Source organism: Lycium ferocissimum, chromosome 1, assembly GCF_029784015.1.
Source record: "Lycium ferocissimum isolate CSIRO_LF1 chromosome 1, AGI_CSIRO_Lferr_CH_V1, whole genome shotgun sequence".
Lineage (NCBI taxonomy): Eukaryota > Viridiplantae > Streptophyta > Magnoliopsida > Solanales > Solanaceae > Lycium > Lycium ferocissimum.
The window spans coordinates 66,663,221-66,687,111 of record NC_081342.1 but is presented as its reverse complement, the minus strand read 5'-3'; the positions used below and the strand labels follow the sequence as shown (position 1 = coordinate 66,687,111).

The 23,891-nt window shown below is 34.5% G+C and overlaps 1 protein-coding gene and 2 long non-coding RNA genes across 3 annotated transcripts; all 3 read left to right on the top strand.

Moving 5' to 3' along the window:
• The first annotated feature begins 2,583 nt into the window (after positions 1 to 2,583).
• LOC132030822 (uncharacterized) lies at positions 2,584 to 3,207 on the top strand. Its single transcript, XR_009408116.1, has 2 exons — positions 2,584 to 2,736; positions 2,806 to 3,207. It is a non-coding gene; the product is annotated as an uncharacterized LOC132030822 (long non-coding RNA).
• A 799-nt stretch (positions 3,208 to 4,006) lies between these two features.
• LOC132066709 (uncharacterized) lies at positions 4,007 to 5,180 on the top strand. Its single transcript, XM_059459949.1, has 3 exons — positions 4,007 to 4,248; positions 4,861 to 5,099; positions 5,171 to 5,180. The coding sequence occupies exons 1-3, from the start codon at positions 4,045 to 4,047 to the stop codon at positions 5,178 to 5,180; spliced, it is 453 nt and encodes a 150-aa protein (XP_059315932.1). The 5' UTR covers positions 4,007 to 4,044.
• A 4-nt stretch (positions 5,181 to 5,184) lies between these two features.
• Positions 5,185 to 5,936, top strand: LOC132030817 (uncharacterized). The gene is made up of 4 exons (XR_009408113.1): positions 5,185 to 5,257; positions 5,361 to 5,468; positions 5,591 to 5,717; positions 5,816 to 5,936. It is a non-coding gene; the product is annotated as an uncharacterized LOC132030817 (long non-coding RNA).
• Positions 5,937 to 23,891: the final 17,955 nt, after the last annotated feature.

The following is a 23,891-nucleotide window of genomic DNA, read 5'->3' as shown; positions in this document are numbered from 1 at the left end:
AAAAGACGCATCGACTTAGTGATTGTTTTATTTCAGGCCGTCTGGAAATCTGTAACGTTAAATCGTCATATTTTCAATTTAAATGGCACCAAGGTGGAGAGGAAATCCCAGAGGGGGGAAATCAATATCGATGAGAAAGTTACAACAGTAAGCTTTTATTTAGTACCTTACAAGTTATAGTTGAATATCTGTTTTGTCCACTAACTTCTTCTACTTTATGCCTTTGGAACATCCCTAGCTTATTCACATACATATATAATTCTTGTAACGACAATTAGAGTTAAATAAAATCAGGGATATTGTATGTATAACAGGTTTCTGAAACAAAGCCGATTTCAGGTTAGATTCTATGGGTTAAACCTTTAAGGTTTTTAGTATTAATTTATTATATTTTTAGAGTCATTGGTTCATATCTATTATTTATTGTAATTTTAGTAATTTTTCTCATAAATTTATGTTTGGCTTTAAAAGTATTGTAGCATTGACATGGGAGAGATGATGCCAGATTTGCAGAAAATGTATTGAATGCTCGGGAAAAGAAATTTAGTGGCTAAAATATGAAAAAAAAAAATAAAATTACAGTAAGACTCTGAAATGTTGTAAATTACTATTTTCTTTTATTTGAGAAGTGTTTATTGATCAATATTATCAAATGTGTTGCTTAATAATTGTTGCACTTCAATCTCTATATGCTGAAATTTAATAGTGGATCTGACCCTGACGTGGAAGAGTGTACTATTGGCATTGACATGGGAGAGATGATGCCAGACGGTAGAAAATGTATTGAATGCTCGGGAAAAGAAATTTAGTGGCTAAAATATGAAAAAAAAATAAAATTACAGTAAGACTCTGAAATGTTGTACAATTACTATTTTCTTTTATTTGAGAAGTGTTTATTGATCAATATTATCAAATGTGTTGCTTAATAATTGTTGCACTTGGTATTCAATCTCTATATGCTGAAAAGAATTTACGCACCTATTTTCTTCCCTTAATTTTTTGGAGACTTCAACAGGAATGGAATAACTAAGAAAATAACACAAACAACAACCACACACTTCCTCTTGGTTTTATTGAAGAATTTAACTGAAATCAACTTAACATCCTATACTAGCTTCCAATAAAATTTATATTTAGAACTAATAACAACTATATGACTGGATGAAATTTTCTTTAATTTAGTGATCCCTGCTATATGATAAGGTTTCTTTAAATTAAAATGAGTATTTTAACTTCGTCTCTAAATTACATCTAGAATTGAGAGAAGTGTTCTTCGAGAACTCTGTAATTATGAAACTATAAGAAAGTAGTTATTTATTTTGATTTGTTTTTCTGTTTGATTTTTCATATATATATATTTTCGTTTCTGTTTTAGAATTGCATAAATATTTATGCAGTTTCTGTTTTCTACTTCACTACTCTAAAGAAGCTTCTTCATACTTTTGTTTTTTCAATATTATTTGGAATTTTGTTTGCTAGAAAAAATGAAAACTTTGTTTGCTGCTTTGCTCCTTGTTATACGCTTTAGCTCCAATTTCATTGAAAATGCAACGGCTACTTCAAGTAAGACACTTTTTCTACTATTTTTTTATTTTCCATCATTTATCGGGAAATACGCTTAATATTTTATACATATATGCTATCACTTTAATTAACTCTATTTTCTTGTTATATTCTTGTTTACAACAATATAGTTACGTAGTAATAGAGTTAATAAATTCTTTTAAGCAGTTATTACCAATCATATTGCTTAATGACGCCATGCAGCCAGATATTCTAATTTCTAAGTAAGTGCTATTTAGTGTGTGTGTGTATATGATTCAGAAACTGTAGCAGTCTGCCAAATATTTGTAGTAACATATTAAATTCATCATCTTATTTACTCATTCATGAAGACGTGCGTATTAATTGTTTTAATAACGTTATCAAATATAAGTCTTTTTGCGTATGTTTGCATAGTTCCCGCTAAAAAAGTAATGAATTCAGATAAACGCATAGACCTGCCCTAAAACCACCTCTATTTCCAACCAGACAATGATTTTAAGCTAACAGTGTTCGATTATTTTCTTGGGGAATTTTTACCCCATATTAAAGCCCAACAAAGCCCATTACAAAAAGTACTAATTATCTTTGCCCATTACAAAAAGTTAAATTTACTTGGTGTAACTACCCCTAAGACTTATTTATGGATAATATCTAACATTTTTAATATTTATGATCCATAAATATATTTTTCAAATTTTACACTTCATAGCTACCCCACTTTTTTACTAAATAACCGTGCAAAGACCATATCCCCGTTTAGACGCATAGTTCCCAAATATACTCTATCTCTATCCCTAAATACACGCAATTAACTCCCAATTCCCCCCATTTCTTCCATAATTCAAATCAGTTTCTTTCACTTCTTCAATTATCAATTCCGTTTTTCACTCTCACATAACTCCACGTTATTTTTATAGATTCTAAGTAAAACATTTACCAAAAATAGGTAATTTTTTTTTTCGGTTTTGACTTTTGTATATTGTATTTCAGTATATTTTTTGGCAAGATGCATGTTGTTTTGCTCTTTTTTTTTTGTTTTTTTTTTTGTTTTTTTTTTTGTAAAATTCTCTATTGCTTTAATTTCATCATTCTCTGATATACAAATCATCGATTCTTAGTGTTGTTTTTCCTCAAGATTCACAGATTCAATTTCAATGGCTGAAATCGGCTCTCCGGGCATGAGAACTCGAGGTATAGAAAATATAATAGATGGTCCTAGTTTCTCTTTGGGATTTACTCAACAAGAAAATCCCATTGCAGGAGGGTCATCTTATGCTGAGACGCGTAGCAAAAAAATCAATGATCCAAGAAGGACGAAACAACATCATGATTCTCATGATGATAAAGAAACAAAGAGGAAACAGTCAGCACTAGATAAAAAAGTTTCTCAAGTGCCGCTACAGAAGAAGAGAAAGGTTACGAAGACTGTTCCTGGAGGCAAGGGCAAAAAAGTAGTTCGGAAAAAACCTTCAATTGATGTAGAAGACGATGGAGAGGTATTTTTCCCCTTTCATGAATGTATTTCAATTCACCAGGTCTATATTTCCCATATATTTATGTGTATTTTTTTTTCGTATTTCCTTTGGTTTTAAATTATATATGTGTTTTTCAATTTGTTATATACATTTTATCATCTGGTAGTTATGTTTTTGTGTTTTGTTATATTTTTGTTTTTAATCTGGGTTGGACATTCTATCAGTATAATTGTTCATTATATTTCAAAGTATTTCGGTGAATGTCAAAAATACAACATGTTCGTTATAGATTTTAAGACTTTAGCAATGTGTTTTTTGTAGTTGTGATTTCTTGTTTTTAAATTTTTGTATCTTAGCTTCGTAGGGAAAATTGACCGTGTTTTACATATGTCATTTGTTCCGGATTCTAGATTTTTGGTCACGAAGCGTCTCGTGGCCCCATCTATGCAAAGATACACGAACGTCAATGTAATCGGTGACATTAGGGGTAAACTAACAGGGGTTGGTCAGATGGACAAGTTTGCAGACTCTATTTTTGGGAAATATCTCATAATGCAAAGATATGGATGTACAAGCACAGTTGTTCAGGTGCTTCATGGTTAAAGAGTTTAACGGAAGTACATACGAGTGCTTTACATTTGAAATAAATGGAAAAGTATTGCGTTTTAGCATTAGAGAATTTGCACTAATCACTGGATTGAATTGTGTCTCCGACGCAAATGAGTTTGTATATGATAAGACGGAAAAAAATAGGCTTATGGATGATTATTTGGGTGGAACATCTGATCACATCAAAAGAGGGCAGCTGATTGAGTGTTTCAACAATACAGATTGGGAGGACAAAGGCGAGGACGCAACAAGATGGCCATATTGTATTTTATAAATACATTCGTATTCTCATGCGAGCCCGTTCGATCGAACATACCTAGGATACATTTTGATGTTGTAGAGGATGCGAGATATGTTGATTATCCTTGGGGAAAAGAGTCCTTCAAAGAGTTGGTTACAAGCATTAGTCAGAAATATGGCAACTTCAAGCAATATTATAGGATTCACGGAACGCCAATTGCCATGCAAGTTTGGTCATGAATCTTGTTCAAAAGTCCCATCCAATGTTGCAATTAAGTCGGGGAATTTAATTCCAAGAATCTTGAATTGGCGGACTGTTGAAGAAAGACCGAAATTTGATGCTTTGATGGAAGGCATATTTAGAGATGACATACACCCGGTAAATTTCTAACTGTATTTAAATCGAAGTTTATTCATTTGCATCCCATTGTATATCACTTGTATTTTTCCATATATATTTATTGTATTTCAGTATATTTCTAACTCTATTTTACTGTAATGTAGATCATCACTTTTTCGGGGGGGGGGGGGTAATCATATGTATTTCACTATATTTTTCATTGACTCAGTCCTCTATATCACTGTTTTCCTCATTATAGCCCCCAAATATCATAAATGTTTCCATATATTTTTTTTGAAGCCATTATATGTATCTATACAAATATATTTCATTGAATTTCTTTTGATATACTTAATGTATATCACTTGTATTTTCCATATATATTTATTGTATTTCAGTATATTTCTCACTCTATTTTACTGTAATGTAGATCATCACTTTTTCAGGGGGGGTAATCATATGTATTTCACTATATTTTTCATCGACTCAGTCCTCTATATCACTGTTTTTCTCATTATAGCCCCCAAATATCATAAATGTTTCCATATATTTTTGTTGACACCATTATATGTATCCATACAAATATATTTCATTCAATTTCTTTTTATGTACTTAATGTATATCTCACTGTTTCTAATTTTTTTTCCACAGATTTGTACTTTTGATGATGTTGTTCCAACCACTGCTGAGTTGGAACGACTTAATTTACCTCCTGTTGTTTCACAAGCTATCCCCAACCCAACAGACGGAGTTGAAGTTGCCGAAGGCAACGAGATGGTTGATGATGACTTCAGTACCACACCACCACACAATGTAAGGGGTAAACAACAGCAGCGATCTGCCGTATCTGATTCACCGCCTTATAAGAAACGCAGAGTTTCGATTCTGAGGCATTCTTCGCTAGGAAACAACCAGCCCAGAACGAACCACTCACAACATCGAAGGACGCTTCGACATCAAGGCCATCATGATGTCCAAAACAGCCACCAAAACTAATGAGGTGAAACTGCTCAGACAAGAGTTTCAAGCTTTTAAGAAAGATGTAAGTGTTTTGTTCTCCTTTTTTTTTTTTTTTTTTTTTTTTTTGTAATATATTTGCGATGGTAAGGGTTTTGAAAATTTTGACGTATTGTTCTGTCAAAAACACGTAGGTATATTCTCATGATCTTAACAAGTCCATGGATGATATTCGCAAGTGCATCGATGACAACTTCAAAAAGGTTGTTGAGGCAATAAAGGGAAATCAAACCTCGTAAAAGGTAAATCCAAAATAAAATTGATTTTATTCACAAAATACAGATTTTGAATGAAAACTGTTCCCATACTTTTACGAATAACATATATATATATATATATATATATATATATATATATTTCCAAGGCTGCCGATAGTGAAGCTCCGGTAAATCAATACGAGGTTGGCATACAATACTCGCATGAATTCAATCAAGAACAACATTATGCCAAAGAGACATCAACTCGTCAAAGATGGTATTGATGAAAATAAGGTAAAAACTACCCTTTAACAATATGTACTTTTTGTAATTTGTTTTGTTATACATATAGGAACTCACAATAATATATATTATTGAAAAAAAAAATGAAGGTTGCAGGCACAATGTTAACTGGTGATGTTTCTGGTGTTGGAATGTGCCGAAGTACACAAAGTGGGGATACTTTAAAGGCTTCAACTGAAGAGATTCAAGGTAGCGGTGAAACACATCCGAAGCCAAAGACAACCACAGGTACCCAAGAACAAAATTTGTTTTTGTTTTTTTTTTTTTTTGTTTTTGTTTTTTTTTGGTTCTTTAAAAGGATGTGGTACACACATGTTTACTTGTATTCACATAACAATTTTAGTATATCTCACTATATTTCTAACACTACTTTGTATATTTCACTGTATTTCTAAACTTTTTTAGTATATTTGACGATATATTTCACTATATCTCTAATTCTTTTTACTGTATTTCAGTGTATATTTCCCTTGTCACAACATTTTTTTGTATTCTACTGAATTTCACTGTAACTTGGTTTATTATATTTCACTGCATCTCTAACACTTTCTACTGTATTTCACTATATTTCTAACTCGAGTTATTATACTTCAAATTATATTTCACTGTTTTCAGGCTGCACAATTTCAACAAGGTGGGGTAAATGATAATGCAGAATTTAGTGCATCAGAGCAAATGGTAGTAGAGTTGCTAATCCAGTGTCCTCTCGCCACTGTGATTCCACTTGGTCCCCCTGTAATACAAGTCAATGATCAAGCTGATCCCTATATGTTTAAGACCCCTCAGAGCAGCAAAGTTGAGAACGTTGTACCAAATTCTCAATGGTTAATTCCTGATGATCAATTACCTGACCAACTTGGAGTATAACCAACAACGGGCAAGGTTCAATCGCTATAGTAGCACAACCTTCAATCGAAAATACTGAACGCCGAATGATTGTCCACCCAAGCATTGTGCGAGATAGGAAACCCAGCAAATACACTGTGTCCCCTTTCATGCCAAATTACAGCTCAGCAGGATCTTCTGCAAGGTCTTCTGTCCCTATCAAATTTGAAAAGAAGCACCCCTTTGTAGAACATCCAATCAATGCCCCTGTGGACACGGCGTATTTTCAAGAATATGAAAATTGGCTCAAGAAGGATCTGTTATTAAGGCATGATAAAGGCATGATAAAAAGTAAGTTTTTTTTAAGATTACGTTTCTTTAAAAATATGAAAATGTTTTTTATATAAGATTTCTAATCATATGTTTCTTTTTTTCTGTTGATATATAGAAGAGACAAGGAAATCCACTATAGAAAAAATAAGGAATTAGTGGATCCTGAAGACGCCGATATGTCACTCAAGTTAGGCGTCACACTTGTTAAAGACAAAAACTAGTTCTACTTGTTATCAATGGAAGGGAAACTTGGGAATGATGAAGTTCGTTTTTTTTTTTTTTTTTTTTTTTTACAGAATTTTCTTTTTCCATTTGCATGTTTCAATGTAATTTTTACAAACCATTTCATTAAATATTCCTAATTTTCACTGTTTTTTCTTCATGTATTTCACTGTCTCTATCATATATTTTCAATGTATTCTACAGATCGACTTCACTGATTCTCACCATTTCATTTTACTGTGTTTTCAAAGTGTGTATTTCAATGAATCTTATCCTATATTTCACTATATTTACCATATGTACCTTTATTTTTATTTTTTTAATAACATTCTGTTACATTTCTACTGTTATATGCTTTTATATTTTTCAGTAGTTTTTCTGTATCTTTTTCAATATATTTCAGTGTATTTTAATGAAGTATCAACTGAGATTACTGACTGCCCCTATATTTATTTGCAGCATCTTGATGTTATTTTTTATTATCTCCGTAAGAAAGGCATATAAAGATAACAAAGACATATAAATTTACCACCGTCAAATCGTATACTACATACCATAATCATCGAGATTTACCATGCTTGGAAAAATCGAAATCATCCACAAGTGTTGCTAGTAAGAATCGATGTATGTGAGTACATAAGCGGGTACAGGTTGATGGGTAATGTACCATGGCATACAGTTGACAACGTATTAATCCCTGTCAATGTGAAAGAGGAAAATCACTGGATTTTAGTGGTAATATTTGACAGGTGTGTATTTGTTATTAAACATACGCTATAGAAATAATGAAATACACTTCTATAATGTATCTTTTTGTTGTTTTCTTATATTTGTTTCTGAGTTTTGCGCAGATGTCTGTATGTGTACGACTCATATCGAGCTGCAGGGCATGATGCCGTCGTTAGGAGAGAAGTGAACATGCTGGCTGCCCTTGTGCCACATCATCTACAAATGTCCGGTTTTTATGAAAAGAAGAAGGATATAGATTTTCAGAATCACCCCGCTTACAAAAAAAGAGCACTAAATGACGATTTTGATGTCGTTAATGTGGACGATCTACCACAACAACCCCCTGGAAGCATGTATGTGTTCTTTTTTTATTTTTTTATTTATTTTTTAATCTTTGAAATACAGATTCAATAACATTGTTCTTCTTCTAAACTTTTACTAAAGCACGAATAAATTTTTGTTCATTTGGTTTCGTGATCGTGGTGTATACGTGGCAACTTTTGCGCTGAATTTTGAGCTCGGTGAAGGCATTCCAAATCAATATTGATTCAAAGTTTCACCGTCAGAGATATGGTGCACTTCTTTGCGACTATGCTTGGGGAAAGGCAAACCGAATGCAAGTGATAATGAGCAACCAAGAAGACCAAAGCCTATAGTTGATTACGATGCAGTGAATAGTAGATGACGTAGAGTAGATGTTGGGGTAGATTAGATGTTGTTTAGTTCAAGACATTTTTTCATGTGTTTTTGATGTTGAACATCAGTGTGTGGATCAGTTAATATTACTTTTAGACAATATCTTTTTCTTTCAGAATACAACGAGTATGGTGTTGTCTTTTGTTTAGTGTTCTCGGATGTTATTAAATACACTCGTACTCTGTCTGCAGTCATTGAAAAACACATACAGACTTGTTTGTTATAAGTACGCATTACATTTCCTTATTCGTTGTATATCTGGTAAGCTTCTTTTTTTGGAAAATCAGAAATGCAACAACCAAGTCATATATATTGCAATACAAGTTAACTGGTTCATAAGTTCATGTGTGTTCTTTAAAATGTATTCCCCAACAATAACACTATATTGAAATACAAGGAAATAAATTGAAATACAAAGAAATATAAAAAAGTTACAAAACTCCAGAATGCTTTCCCTTTGTATTATAATTCGGCCAATTTGTTCAAAAGATGAATCAAATGTATTCCCACAACAATCATTGCACACATAAAGTCATTTTTTGAGGCACAAGTATTGACCAATGTATTTCAATTTTATTTCATTGTAATTTTATATTGAACATATCAGTTTAACACCAGTGAAATACATCACAGAAAAGAAAAAATGAATTCAAGATGGAATACATTTGATTCTTTTTTTTTAAACATCATCGGACAACTGTCCTAGAAATAAAACACAAATTAAGACTAGACATTTATTTCTTCTTCTTAAGTGGCTCATTACCACAAGAACGCCTGTTATGACCAAGACGTTCACATGTACTACAAGCATTCCTACGTTTACCAATCATCAGCTCCATTAATGGCTTATCCCTCTTCTTTTTTGGCCTACTAGGAGGTCGCTCAGTATCTCGGGGCAAACAACCTCCTCCAATACGTTTGTTGGAACATTCCACTCACTCTCAGAAGTGGATCAATCGGCACATCATACGTATTCACCACTATATTTGGCTTGAATAATTCGAGCAATATGCATCACCGTTAGATTTTTACTCTTTAAGACAGCCTAGGCATGTGAACATGGTATTTCGTCCATTTGGAACATCCGGCAACTACAAGTTTTCCTCTTCAAATCAATTAGGAAACGCCGCGGTCCATCATTAACCGTATAAACATATTCAGTTGATGCTTCAACCTAAGAAACATGCACATTCAACAACAAAAATACATTGCATGTCAGGTTCCATAAACTTAAAAGAAAACTCAAGGCAGTTAGCTAAATATAATAAAATACAGAAAAATACAGAGAAGTATACCCTGAGATATAAACAAACCAGTTTTATCATCAATAAAAAACTTACCCTCATGCGTAACGATTTATACTCGTTCATTGAGAGCATTTCTTGGTATCGTCTCGAAAGTGTTGAGAATGTGTATGTACCATTTTTCCTATTTGTGCAATTCCATCTCCCAAACATCCTCCTAACTTCTTCAAGGAAATCAAAAACAGGCAACTCTCTTGCCGCTACTAGTTTTCCATTAATACATTCTGCTATATTCGAAGTCATCGTCCAACCTCTGTTAACAGGTGAATATAGCCGAGACCATTTCTCCCTTCCAGTATCATCCAAATATTCCTTTACCCGTATATCAACATTCTCAATCTTTTCCATCAGTTTATCGAACTCATCCTGTGTGTATGCTTTGGCAAGTGAATAAAACACAAGACTCAATACTTCATCATTTTACTTGTATTTCTTAGTCACATTTTTCCACAAATGCCATATGCAGGCCAAATGAGGAACAGTAGGATACACCCGATACACCGCTTTGATTATGCTTTCGTGTGTGTCGGACACGACACACATGTTATCCCTAATACCATAAGCTAGCTTGAACTGCTCAAAGAACCAAGTTCAGGACTTATCATTTTCTGAATCTATCAAACCATATGCCAGAGGTAGAATATTATCTGTATATACATTTGCATTTTAAAAAGTTAATCATAAACTGTGTATTTTTATCGCCTATATTTTAAGTCTAGATAAGAGTAATGTAATCTATATTTCACAAGATATTTTATTTATACAATGTATTTTCAGTTTATATTATTGAAATTAAACAAACAGGAATACACATACCTGCACCATCTAAAGTACTTGCGGATACAAATTTACCATTATACGTGCTTTTAAGGTGTGCACCATCCACTACCACTATTGGTCTACAACACTCGAATCTCTTTATGAATGCTTTGAGTGCAACAAAGAAACACAGGAACTCATTTTCACTTGATTTATGCATTTTAACATGTGATCTAGGATATGTTTTATCTAGGATATAGACATATGCCGACAATTTATTGTATGAAGCAGCAGGATCCCCCCTCAAATCATTCATAGCTTTTTCTCTAGCTCTCCAGGCCAGCATGTAAGAAACATCTACGCCGAATTCATTTTTTACGTCGTCCATTATATCCCCAGGGCTGACTTTCCTCTTGTGGTTCGCTATTTTTGGCTTAACAACCGATTCCCCAATAAACCAACTTGCTGCTTGCCTCTGTGAATATACCTTGTCCTTCAAAGGGCATGTATGTTCGTCATGGAAATACCTAACTCTGAACAGTTCAGATTTTTCAACACTTGACGCTCGTAATTTCCATTCACATTCAGGCCGTATACATACGACTGTATAACTACAAAATAAAATATAGATCAGTATGAAGTCATTCTCAGTAACGAGCAGTTTGTAATGCATTTATTATCTCCGCAGTTAAGAATATGGAAAGCACATACCTTATAGCATTTCATCTCTCAGTTTTGAAATTGAATCGTTTCCGAATAGCATAATTTGCCATTACAAGTTTCAATGTTTTATCCTTGTAAATTTGCTCTACAAAAATTTCCTTTTGTTCTGCATTGGAAATAATCAATTTGTTGTCCTCCTCTAAAAATACAACAGCCTTTCCACAATTTGACAGATCGAATTCATTAGAATCATACGCATCCTTTTCCTCCAAATTATCATCGTATCCAAGTCAAGCACATCGTCTCTAAAACACACTCACCAGTTGCAATCTCCTCAACATCATTATCTGTAATACTAACGCACAATGGATACATCCCCAAAACACTTTTTTCCCTCTTAAGCTCAACATACACCCTAACTCCCATATCGTTGTGTATTTCCATTGGTTGAGTATCCCCCTCAACAACATATTTTATTGCGATTTTGTTTCTGCAACTATCCAGACCAAGTTGAGTTGAAATTGTAGCAACCAATTCATCGTATTTGCAATAATCACTGAATACAACTGCATCTATTTTGTAGTTAACATAACAATTTTGATTGTTCCAAAAACCAGAATGTCGGATCAAAGCGGTTACGCTGGCCATTTATATCATTACAAATAGAGCGATACGTTGTAATCTAATTTTCCTACTGCTCTCCACTAGAACAACGTATCTCCAATCAGATTGTTGAAAAATTTAATAAACGAAAGGGATTTTGCTATATTTAGCGCAAACCAGATTGTTGAAAAAAAAATTAAAAGAAAGGAGCTTTTGCTATATTTTGGGAAAGATAAGATGCTGATTTTGTTTTTGGAATTCAAAAAGTATTTGAATGGAGTAAATTTGATTGATAGACGTTAGCTGTAATGGAACCTCATGAGGTTTGCGTGAATCATGAAACCATTAATACAAATCACCATTTAATTTGGAAAAGATTCTTATTGCCATAAATATAGCCGTTTTTTACTCAACAGCCGAGCTATATATCGATGTATTTCACTATATTTCAGCCAGCCGAGATTCATATGAAATATACCAAAAACCAGCTACGAAAAGTAAATATTCAACTTATAGCTATAACTTGTTAGAGGCTACTAAAAGGTAGCTATTTGTGTAAGTTTTACTTACAAAAAGTACTAATTGTCTTTAGGGAAATTTATATGGTGTAAATAATATTTAAGAGGTATTTACTTATACAGTCAAGCCTCTTTATAACAAAGATTGTTGGGTCCGATTTTTTTGTTGTTGTTATACACCTATAACAGCATTTGCCATTTAAATAATAATTGGCTGTTATAGGCAAGAAAGATGCATAAAATCTATTTATTTTTATTTTTTAATGTTGTAAAAAAATAACAAATTATTTAAATTTTAAATCTCAAAGATATGAATGCTTCACTAACTAAACATTAAAGAAAGTTAATACAATTTCAATAAATTCATAATTGAATGTCTAAAGTTTTAAGCTCTAAGGCACACATTAGTACTTGAAAATTAAATTCTTTCACTATTGATGGGAGAAATTTTATTGTAGCTTGTTTCGTGGAATCCAATCTCTTAGCGGTGATATAATGCTCGAATTTATGAAGATTTGCATCTAAACTTTCAGTAAACGGGTATCCAATTGCTTTCTCTTGAAGGGAATATAAGAGTTGAACCGTTGAATCTTCTAACCCAATCCAAGTAACAATAGGTTGAGATTCTTCTTCAAAGACTTTCATTGCCGTCTTTGGCTTCCATATTCTATTGTTCTTCCACTGCAATGACATGGACAATAATCTCTTCATCAGTGAAATCTTCAATGATAGGAAGAGTTGCATCAAACTCCACATATGTATTCATATGTAATATTCTGTCATAAATATAGTATACTAAGGTATCAAATTAAATATTTGGTCAAAACCTATACTACTTATTATTGGTAGTCATAGATGTTCTATTTTTATAAAGATGGTTAATAATTACATTACCAAAAAAAGCATATAGTTGTTATATTGGGCGTGATTTTACAAAGAGCGTACTGTTATAAAGTTGGCCGTTGCTGTTATAGGTCAAATGCTCTTATAGAGAAGTAAAATATAGAGAACATAGCCAAATGAGCCCTCAACGTTTGGCCGAAATCCCAACTGCACACTCAACCTTTGCGGAGGTCCTATCACCGCCCCTGGACTATTTAAAAGTGGAATATATTGCTTTCTAAATGCTGAGGTGGCAAGGAGAGTGCATTCACTCTCTCAAAGAGAGTGAGAGACAAAAAAAAATTAAAACATTATTTTCAATATTTCTTTTAATATATATATATATATATATATAATTTTTTTTCTTTTTCTTTTCTCTCCCTCTTATTGCTGCCGCTAGAGCTGACCACCAGCCAGTCGACCGGCGACCACGACCATTGCCACCCTCCTCTCTCTTTTATTTTCTCTCTTCTTTTTCTATTTTTATAAATACAAATGTTGGGGAAAATGCTTTCAGATCTGGCCAACCTTTTCAGATCTGACTGACTTTTTTCCGGCAACTTTTTTAACCGGAGTTGTAATTTTGCGGTGGATCTTGTCGTTTCGGTATTGCTACGGCATTGCTCTGACGATGGCCATTGTAGCACCACCATCAGATGTGTTGCCATAGTTCTGGTGATCTCTTTCTTCCTCTCATCTATCACCATCGTCGGCTAGTTGTGTTTCCATCGGAATTTTCTTCTTCACAGAGCATTCACCACACTAAACATCCTTTGTTTACACAATTAACGCCACCCTTTAGAACCTCCATCGCACCACCACTTTTAATCACCAGAAAAACAGAAGCTCTAACTACCTAAAATAGAGCACCATCGACCGCCGTCTTCTTCAACCCAATTCTCTGGCATGTCATAATTGGCCTTGCAATGTAAATTTGACATCCATGAGCTTATTTGCTAGTATAAGAAATGTAGAATGGTTTTTGCATTGACAATGGTCGAATTATTGTCGATTCCCTCCGACGGTCGAATAAAGTCACATTAATGGCAACAAGAAAAAAAAACAAAGTGACTCCTATTGCTTCATGCTTGGCCACTGAACCACTGTTATTCAGTGGTAAGAAGGAGACATGAGGAAGATAAAAAAAGAAAGAAAGAGAAAATGAAAAAGAAATTAAAAAAAATAGAATAATAAATAAAAAAACTAAAACTTTTTTTTTTTTTAAAAAAAATTAGCGCGTGTTCTTCACCTAAGAACATATATGTGGGTGTGGCTTTTTAAGGGTATAATAATTCCACTTTTAAACAGTCCAAGGGGGTGATACGACCCCCACAAAGATTGAGTGTGCAGTTGGGATTTCGGTCAAACGTTGAGAGCTCATTTGGCTATTTTCTCTAAAATATAACATAAAAAATTGGCTTCGAAAAATCTTAGCTATTATAAAGAGGTGCTGCTATACGCGAATGCTGTTATAGAGAGGTCTGACTAAAGTAACTATACTTTAAATTAATTATTTGCTATAGCTAATACTATGTAAATAATTACTTGCCATAGCTATATTATGTATGTTTAAAAAAGATACTACATTAGAGAAAAAAGTACATTGAAAAAAATAAAAAGCAGTCAACTTTCTCCATAAGATCTAACTTGATGGCTTTGGATTTGCTGGTTATTTTTTTGCTGCTCCGATGACTCGTCGGAGGTGAGCTCCACCACCACTATCAACGGAGAGGGTCGGCAACGGTGGTGTTTTTGGTGTGGGAGTGACGAAGAGGAGAGGAGAAGTAGTGGTAGTGGTGTTGTTGTGACGGATAGCGGCGGAGACACATCGAGATGGGAGGAAGAGGATAAGGGTTGTTGGTGGCGGTGGTGGGAGTGACGGTGGAATTATCGATCTGGCCGGCGCCTCCACCTCTTCCTCTTCCACGCGGCACTTCCGCATCAGTTGGTTTGCCGGAGTTCAGTGTGATTTTTCCGGCGCGCTTTGTTGTTGCTGCTACTGTCATGGATCTGGCCGGCTCAGATCTGAGCTTATTTTAGTGTATTTTTATTTCTTATATCTTAGATTTGAGTGTATTCGGTAAATTCGGTGTTTCTTTTCGTATTTTTTGCCTGTATTTCTGTATTTCGAAAGAGAGTATTTTGTATACAAATGAATATAGTGAAATGAATGCAGCTGAATATCTCTATTTTTTTTTTTTGCACTTATGTTGTTTGAATACAACGGAATTTAAATACAATAAGTTGAATATAGAGACGAATGAATACATCTGAATTGAATACACCCTAATTGAATACAACGAAATACACCCCAATTGAATACAACCGAATTTGAATACATGTTAGTGTAGCTATGAAATGTAATTAACAAAAGTGTAGTTATGCCTAAAAAAAACCCCAAAGTGTAGTCATTTGTGTAAGTTTCCCTTATCTTTATTCATTGTTACAAATTTTAGCCAGTATGTAGTATATAATGAATGTGTAATCACTGTATATTTGTGTATAATAAGTGCCTAAACTTATTATACACGGAGTATATGCCGGGGATAGTTACAAACTATACGGCAAAGTGGGAAAAATTGGGTTAGTAGGCTGGCTAAAAATATTTTTATTTTTTTGTAATGATAGGTTAGTGTCACCAAAAGTGCACCGCTAGGTGCCGGAAGGCAGGGTTAAATGATAGGTTATTGGGACCAAATGTGTTCCTTCTGGTACATATGGAAACAAGTCCAAATGCCCTTGTTACAGAGACAAGTTGAACTCTAAGGGCAAGCCTAAATGCCCTTAACATAAAGAGCTCATAAACTTTCCCTTTAGAAAATAAGAGTTTAAGTTCTACTGTTAATGTAAAGAAATGTTTATACTATCAGTTACTTAAATGATATCTACGGATAAGTCTTCTTAAGAAGTGAGATTTGTAATCTTGAAATAAGGCAAATTACCTGTTGCAACAGATGACATGTTAGTGTAAAAAACATGTACACTAGCTAATAACGATGTATATAACTTAAACTAAAAAATAAAACCTCATTTAGTTTACTCTTAAGTCCTTTGTTTTGTCTTTGTGCACTTGATTCCTTTCAATAAAATACTAGAAAGAGTGAGTGTGTATGCATCTAATTAGCTCAACCATGGTTGTAACTTGTAAGTGTGATTCATATTATTGGAAAAAGAGAAAATGAGAAAAGGTTAAGCAAAATTTGTGCTGGTTACATTCTCTCTTGGCATTTGTATTAGTGCTCCCTTCAGTAATGGATAATTAACATCTTGGTGCAATATGTTGTATGAGATTTATGTGTGATGCAGCGTGATACACGACATCAAATATATGCACACATTTTGATCACAATTGGACCATTCACGCTGATTTAATCCCAAATTCAACATGGTTGTAAGAACAATGTTCAATGATCTAAATATTTCCACCCATTGTCTAAAAAAAGGAACTGAACTTTTATCAAGCGTATATATTGTGACTTGAGCCTCACGACAACGACAACGACAACGACAACGACAACATACTCAGTATAATCCCACAAGTGGGGTCTAGGGAGGGTAGAGTGTACGCAGACCTTACCCCTACCATGATAGGTAGAGAGGTTATTTCTGATAGACCCTCGACTCGGAGAAAAGCAAATCAAAGCAGACCGGATAAAGAATAACAGAAGTAAAGAAGCAATGACAAAATTCTAACTAAAGCATGAAAAAGCAGTCTGTAAAGAAGCAACGATAATGTAGCTACCACAAAATCTTACTACAGTCGAAGTACAAGACATACTAGATAATAACAGAAATCAAAGGACAAGAAACTACAAGAAAGATATGAAGGGTGAGAACGCTCAACCACCTACTACCCTTCTACCCTGATCTGTGTCCTCCACAACCTTCTATCTACGGTCATGTCCTCGGTGAGCTGAAACTGTGCCATGTCCTGTCTAATCACTTCTCCCCAATACTTCTTCGACCTACCTCTAACTCTCCTGAAACCATCCATAGCCAACCTTTCACACCGCTGCACAGGGGCATCCGTCCATCTCCTTTTCACATGTCCAAACCATCTCAGCCTCGCTTCTTGCATCTTGTCCTCCACCGAGGCCACCCCTACTGTCACGCCCTGAACCATGGCATGGGCGTAACACAGCACTCGATGCCTGTCTGCATGTGCCCGAGCTAACCAACTGGCTGGCTGAATCAACATGTGATATCAAAACATAATAAATGCGAAAATAACACTAACACATGCTGATCTACTAAAAGTCTTACTGAAATATCATAAATGCGGAAATACTGAATAGGCCTGAAGTCTGAATAAGTAGCCGACAAGTCTAACACAAAAGTCTGTTAAGCATCCAACTGACTGCAATTATAGTCTATGAAGCCTCTATGAAGTACTGAAAACACTGACTGTCGTCGGGACAAGGGCCCCCGGTATACCTGACTGACTGTAAATGCTGAAAAGACTGTAAAGTGTGATAACGCCCTGAAAAACTGGGGCTCACCAATTAGCTAATACTGGAAGTCCTAGCGTGTAGATCCATCATCCTGTAAATCAATACTTGCATCATGAAATGCAGGCCCCGGACAATAAAAGGGGACGTCAGTACATTTGAATTGCACTGGTATGTAAAGCAACTGAAAGAAAGAACTGTAAGTACTGAAACTGAAACTGAACTGATAACTGATAGCTGAACTGAACAAAGAAATAAAGATATGAATACTCCCTGTTCTGAATGGAGAATCACCTCTGCTCTGTAATGAACCATACTGGGGTCCGTAATCCATTTTAACTAAGAGAAAAGGTATTTCAAACAATGCACCATGGGTCGTGACATGGTGGGCAGCATCACCCACTACCAGGCTATATCTCAAACAATGCACCATGGTTCATAAGATGGAGGGTAGCATTATCCACTACCAGGTTATGTATCATAATGTACTATGGTTCATAACATGGCGAGCACCATCATCCACTGCCAGGCTATATATCAAACCATGCACCATGGTTCATAATATGGTGGGTAGCATCATCCATTACTAGGCTATGTATTATATCATCATGCACCATGCTTCATAACATGGCGGGTAGCATCATCCACTACTAGGCTATGTACATGCTATAGCTACTTGTGTATACACATAAAGGTGATAGTCAACCGACACTCATGGACCTAGAAAGCGATGTATCACAAAAGCATATTTAAACATCACTTTTCATATTATTGTAGGCATTCTTGGATTTAGACATGTTTGTCAATTGACACAATTACATCTTTTGAACTCTATATAATTTCGTGAATCCTATCATGAGTTCATAAAATATAGAGTCATCATATATTTATACCTTTTTTCAAGAAGTATCATAAGTTGAGTAACCTTTGTATTATTGTTCTAACATGGATACTGAGCATTACTATAGTGAGACATGGAATCACAGATTGTTTGTAGAATGTAGGATATTACCTATTCATAAGTATTCTGGGTTTTCATGACTGAGACTCATGGGATATCAAACACAAGTCTATATTGATTACGTACTGAGTTCACAACTTTTGGAATGAAAGTCATGAACGAATTACCAAACTTTATCATATGGAGAATAGAAGGTCTGCAACTATTCATGGAACCAAGACATAACTATGTTTCTGAGGCAAATCGTAATAGTCATAAAAGAACATAGTGTAGGGAGAATCATCAACATTCCCAAACGTAGAGAGTTAGCCTCACATCCTTAACTTCCTGCTTTTGAACGTAGTACAATGTTCGTCAACCCTCTCAACTTTCATCTATAGGAATACAAGTCAAAGGGATTCCATATTAGCAATAATATCCATGCTTTGTTCTTCTAAGCATTTTATCAAACACTTGGTGGGTATAAAGCTCCACAACCTTCATTAATGTTGTTTTCTTCACCCAATTCCCATTCTGTAACTTCTAGGTGATTCTGCAATCTCATTTAGATGTAATTAACACCATACTTCATTACCCATAAGGTTATAACAATCCTATTTCAACAATCCAACACCCTACCATATTTCATAAGCTTTTCTTAACGAACCCATTAACTTATCATCCATGAACTCATTAATTCACAACTACCAACGAGTAGAAGAGGGAAGGATTACCTTTTAAAGTTCTATCTTCTTGAAGTCAAATGCTAGGATTTCCACGTCTCACAATAAAGTCTCAATCAAGGTTCTAGGGATTAGAAGAACTTTCTCATGTTAGAAATGTGTTAAGGACTTGAATTCATGCTAGAATCATAGAAGAACTCACCTTTTAGGGTTCTTGAGGCTTGGGACTTGTTCTCTCTTGCCTTAGGATGATTTTTCGTGAATAGGGGTTGTTAGGGGATGAACCCCAAGCTTAAATATAACTTAAAACACGAAGTAAGATTTTTTTTTTCACTTTTTGGACCCCTACCTCACTAAGCGCGGTTTATGGCTTGCCCCTGCCTCCCTTTGGGGCGAGCTCAGCGAGCTCCCCTGTCACTTTTACACTCAATTGAAAGTGTTCATTAAAATGGGCATAACTCCTAACACAAAGCTCTGTTCGGGCTCCACAATATACCGATGGAAAGATATTTCAAAGGGCTACAATTTTCATGTTTTAAGTTTTCTCAAATTATCAACATATTTCTACGAAATCGGGCTGGAAGGCAGACATATCTAAAACTTAGCCGATTCTATCGAATCTTAAGCGCCTTACTATTAGCCATCTTGTGACGATCATATCTCACTGCTCCGATCTCTGATAGGTCTGTTCCTTATGTGGTTAGAATTGTATTTCTACGTAATATAACTTTGATTGAGGGTACTTTCCCAAATTCCCAACTAATTAAGGGGTTACGGCTGCCCGAAGTAGGCCTATCAATCATTTTCACAAAACGTTCAAATCTTCAGTTTTTGTATTAAAACTCTAACGATACGAGTCTAATCTTAGTTCTAAGCTATGGGGTGTAACATTATCTGCCCCTTGGGATCATTCGTGCTCGAATGATTGTTTTGGTTATAATCGCGGCTAATTCTGAGACTCTACGGAAGCTTGGCAGAGTTTACTTTGGAACTCAAATACATGAAACTGATTAGCTGAGACACATGATCACTGAACTAACATGAACACGTGCTTACGGAACTGAATGAATACATGATTACCGAACTGTTGAGATACGGAATTGGTTGTCTACTGAACTGACTGAATACTGAGTTGACTGAATACTGGACTGGCATGAATATATGAGTACTGAACTGACATGACTATTATAACATGAGATCTGAATACTGGCGACATAAATATCGAGACATGAGATCTGAATAGCGTGCTCTGTCTGACCATATGTCCGAGAATGAAGAACTGTTCTGAGGTTCTTCATATCTCATGCTAACTCTTCAGGTTTTCAAATATCCCATTGGACTTATTGACTATTTACGCATCTCCCCCTTAGACCAAAGGCTAACGTCCTATACTTGTGAATTCTTCTCTTTTGTTGGGATCCAATTAACTTTCCATATCTTCTATAATTTTTTTGTACTCTACAACACTGATTACTCATTTCTTCAACTCACTTCTTAGAAAGTCTTCCTTACTGGGAAAACTGAATTACTTACATGAGCGGGTTGCTACTGTATTCATAACTGGCATGCTCTGTCTTAACGACTTAACTTTGTTCACCCTGTCAGTCTTGCGGAAACCTCTTTTCTGATAACTCTTAAAGGTTCTTCTTCTATAGCTTGCTCTTTTACTACTCAGATGGGTTGCTACTGTTTTCTTTTTTCTAAAGCCACATAGTAATTTTTTTTTCTAGTGGGTTTTCGGGTCTGGTTCGTTTAGAAAAATATCTCCGTGACTTTTTTTTTTTTTTAAAAAAAAAGGTCTACCCATTCTTTTAAACGAACCAAACCCGCAAACTCACCAGGAAAAAAAAAATTACTATGTGGCTTTAGAAAAATATGTCTACTCAAAAAAATGGGTATGTTTTTTTTAATTAAAAAACAACCTAAATGATTTTTTTTTAAAATCTCGTTTGGGAAAAGGGTATATTTGCACCATTTTATAACAGCAGGGGTATATTTGTACCATTTTGTAACGGCAGGGGTATATATACACCACTTTTGTAAATAGGGGTATATCTGCTCTAAATCGCAAAGTTGAGGGGTATATTTGCACCTTTGCCCTATTTTGAACGTGAGAGTTCTTGACTGGTCAACACTCCGCCCATACAACATGGTCGGTCGAACCACCACTCTATAGAACTTACATTTAAGTTTTGGTGGCACCTTTTTATCACACAAGACTCCGGATGCAAGTTTTTGTTTCATCCACCATGCAAAACAATACGGTATGTGACATCTTCGTCAATCTCTCCATTTCCTTGGATAACAAACCCAAGACTTTAGCCTAACTGTGAACGGAAGTTATTTTCCTCATAGTTATTTTAACTTATATTACATGTTCTAACTATGATGTTTTAGTAATCTTTAATACTCAAAAATTTCATCAAATGATTCGTCTGCTAATATTAATATTACTTTTAATTTATATTATAAAAATAGTTTTTACTCCCCAACCATTGATCGAAGACATTTTCCATAAAAATAATTCTTTCCTATCAAACACACTTGTATGGAATAATTTTCTCCAAAATGTCAAATGCTTATTTATTTCAACTAATTTCAATTAGTTTTAGTAAATAAGTGTAATCTAATTTTTTTACTGCGTATGATATTAGGTACTTTGCGTGTACTTGATTATCTCATTAACTAGTGTATTTGTTCACGCTTCGCGCAGTCATTAAAATATGACTAAAGATTAATAAAATAACATTATGTATAATATTATTTGGCAGAAAGAATTTGTGAAATACATTCTAGGTTGAATATGAGAATACTAATTTAAATCTGTACTATATGTAAAATTTCCCTGAGTGTCTAATGACCGATAACGTTGCTTTTCAACTTCCTACATGATAGTTGCCTACAAAATCATGAAAACAAGCATTATAATGTTGGTATATTGTTGTGATGTCTATGTAAGGGATAAAAAATAATATAAAAAAGAGAAGTTTGTGAACATAAAAACGTATCATGGTTACCAATTAAGTCACAAAAAAGCCACCTTGAAAGATCGATTTCAACCTTATGAGAAGATTCCAACATCACTTTCTCTCCGTGCAAGCTCCATTAAAAGTTTAAATGTTTACTGCCATTTTTCTTGTGCAGGTAACAAAAGAATATATGAAAACTACCATAGATATGATAGCCCCTTTGCATCTAGCATAGAAATGAAGAGTTCTTTTGCATGTTTAGATCCTGTATTTTTATTTTTTATTTTTTTAAAAAAAGCCATCACCACTAGGTTGTGTGCCTAAGGTGTGGAGGGTTTGGCTTGACCCCTACGATGTTAATTGATAAGAACATCTTACAATGACTAGAGGGGGACATAGAACCTTGCCACAAGTCTACAAAAATAGATTGATAGTCAATCTATAGGAAGGAATTAGCCTATACAATGTTCCTTCCTAATATCAAAAGAAAACTAATTAACTAACAAAGAAATTACATTTTTCAAACCTCCTTCTAAAGGGAGGCAAATGCATCTTATCCAACTGAATTAAGCCCATAGCTTTCCTGGGGAGATCTTGATACTTAAGATAGATGATATTATTGCCTTCAGCAGAAGCCTTTTGAGCCAAAAAATAAACAGCATGGTTGGCTTCTCAGAGACAATGAGAGACTGTAACATTCATTCCTCCGATCCTGTTGGTGATGGCATCAATGGTGTGTTTCAATTTCCAATTGTTGCTGCTTTTTTGTATGATCATATTTGTGATTATAGTAGAATCCATCTCCATGTTAAAATTATTGAAATCATTTCTATACACCATTTGCTACCAAAGTCTGCGGCCAAAGCTTCCACCTGATTGTTACTAGTGCACTCAACAGCCTTTGAGAAAGCCATGATGAATTCTCCATGCTGATCCCTAAGTACTCCTCCAATATATATTTGTATTAGGAAATTCATTAAATATATATAGATATTTAGTTACGAACTCAATAACTATGACGATTATGGATTCAGTAGAAAATTTTAGCATCCATAATCTTTAAATTCTGGCTCCGCCTTTGCATTTCATAGTCAAACGCACAACAATCAATTAAATGTAGTTTTGTAAGCATCACGAGTACTATTACTCAACAATCATCTTGAAAGTTATATATACAAAAAGAATAATATGTTTCAGGTCGACCTTGTGCTCATAACTCTCATGTAAAATGTAGAATGTCCTAGATGTCGTTGTTCTTGATCTTACAATCTTATCCACACTTTTTCTGCTACTTCCATTGAACCTTGAAATTAAAGGAGTCGCGCAGCCGTCTCCGCATTCCGCTGCTTCCACCGGCATCCAATAATGGAGATTTCACCGATATTCCTGTGTCATTTTCTTAAGAATTTTACGCCAACAAATACATTGGTTAAGAATAGGTTGTTTCATTTTGGGGAGAATAGAGACTATCAATTCACTATATTTGCAGCAAATGGAACATAACTTTTAATTACATTATTCATGGGTTCATGTAAATAAAAGGAAGATGAAAAAATCTTAATTTTGAAGAGTAACATCTTTCCAACTTTTA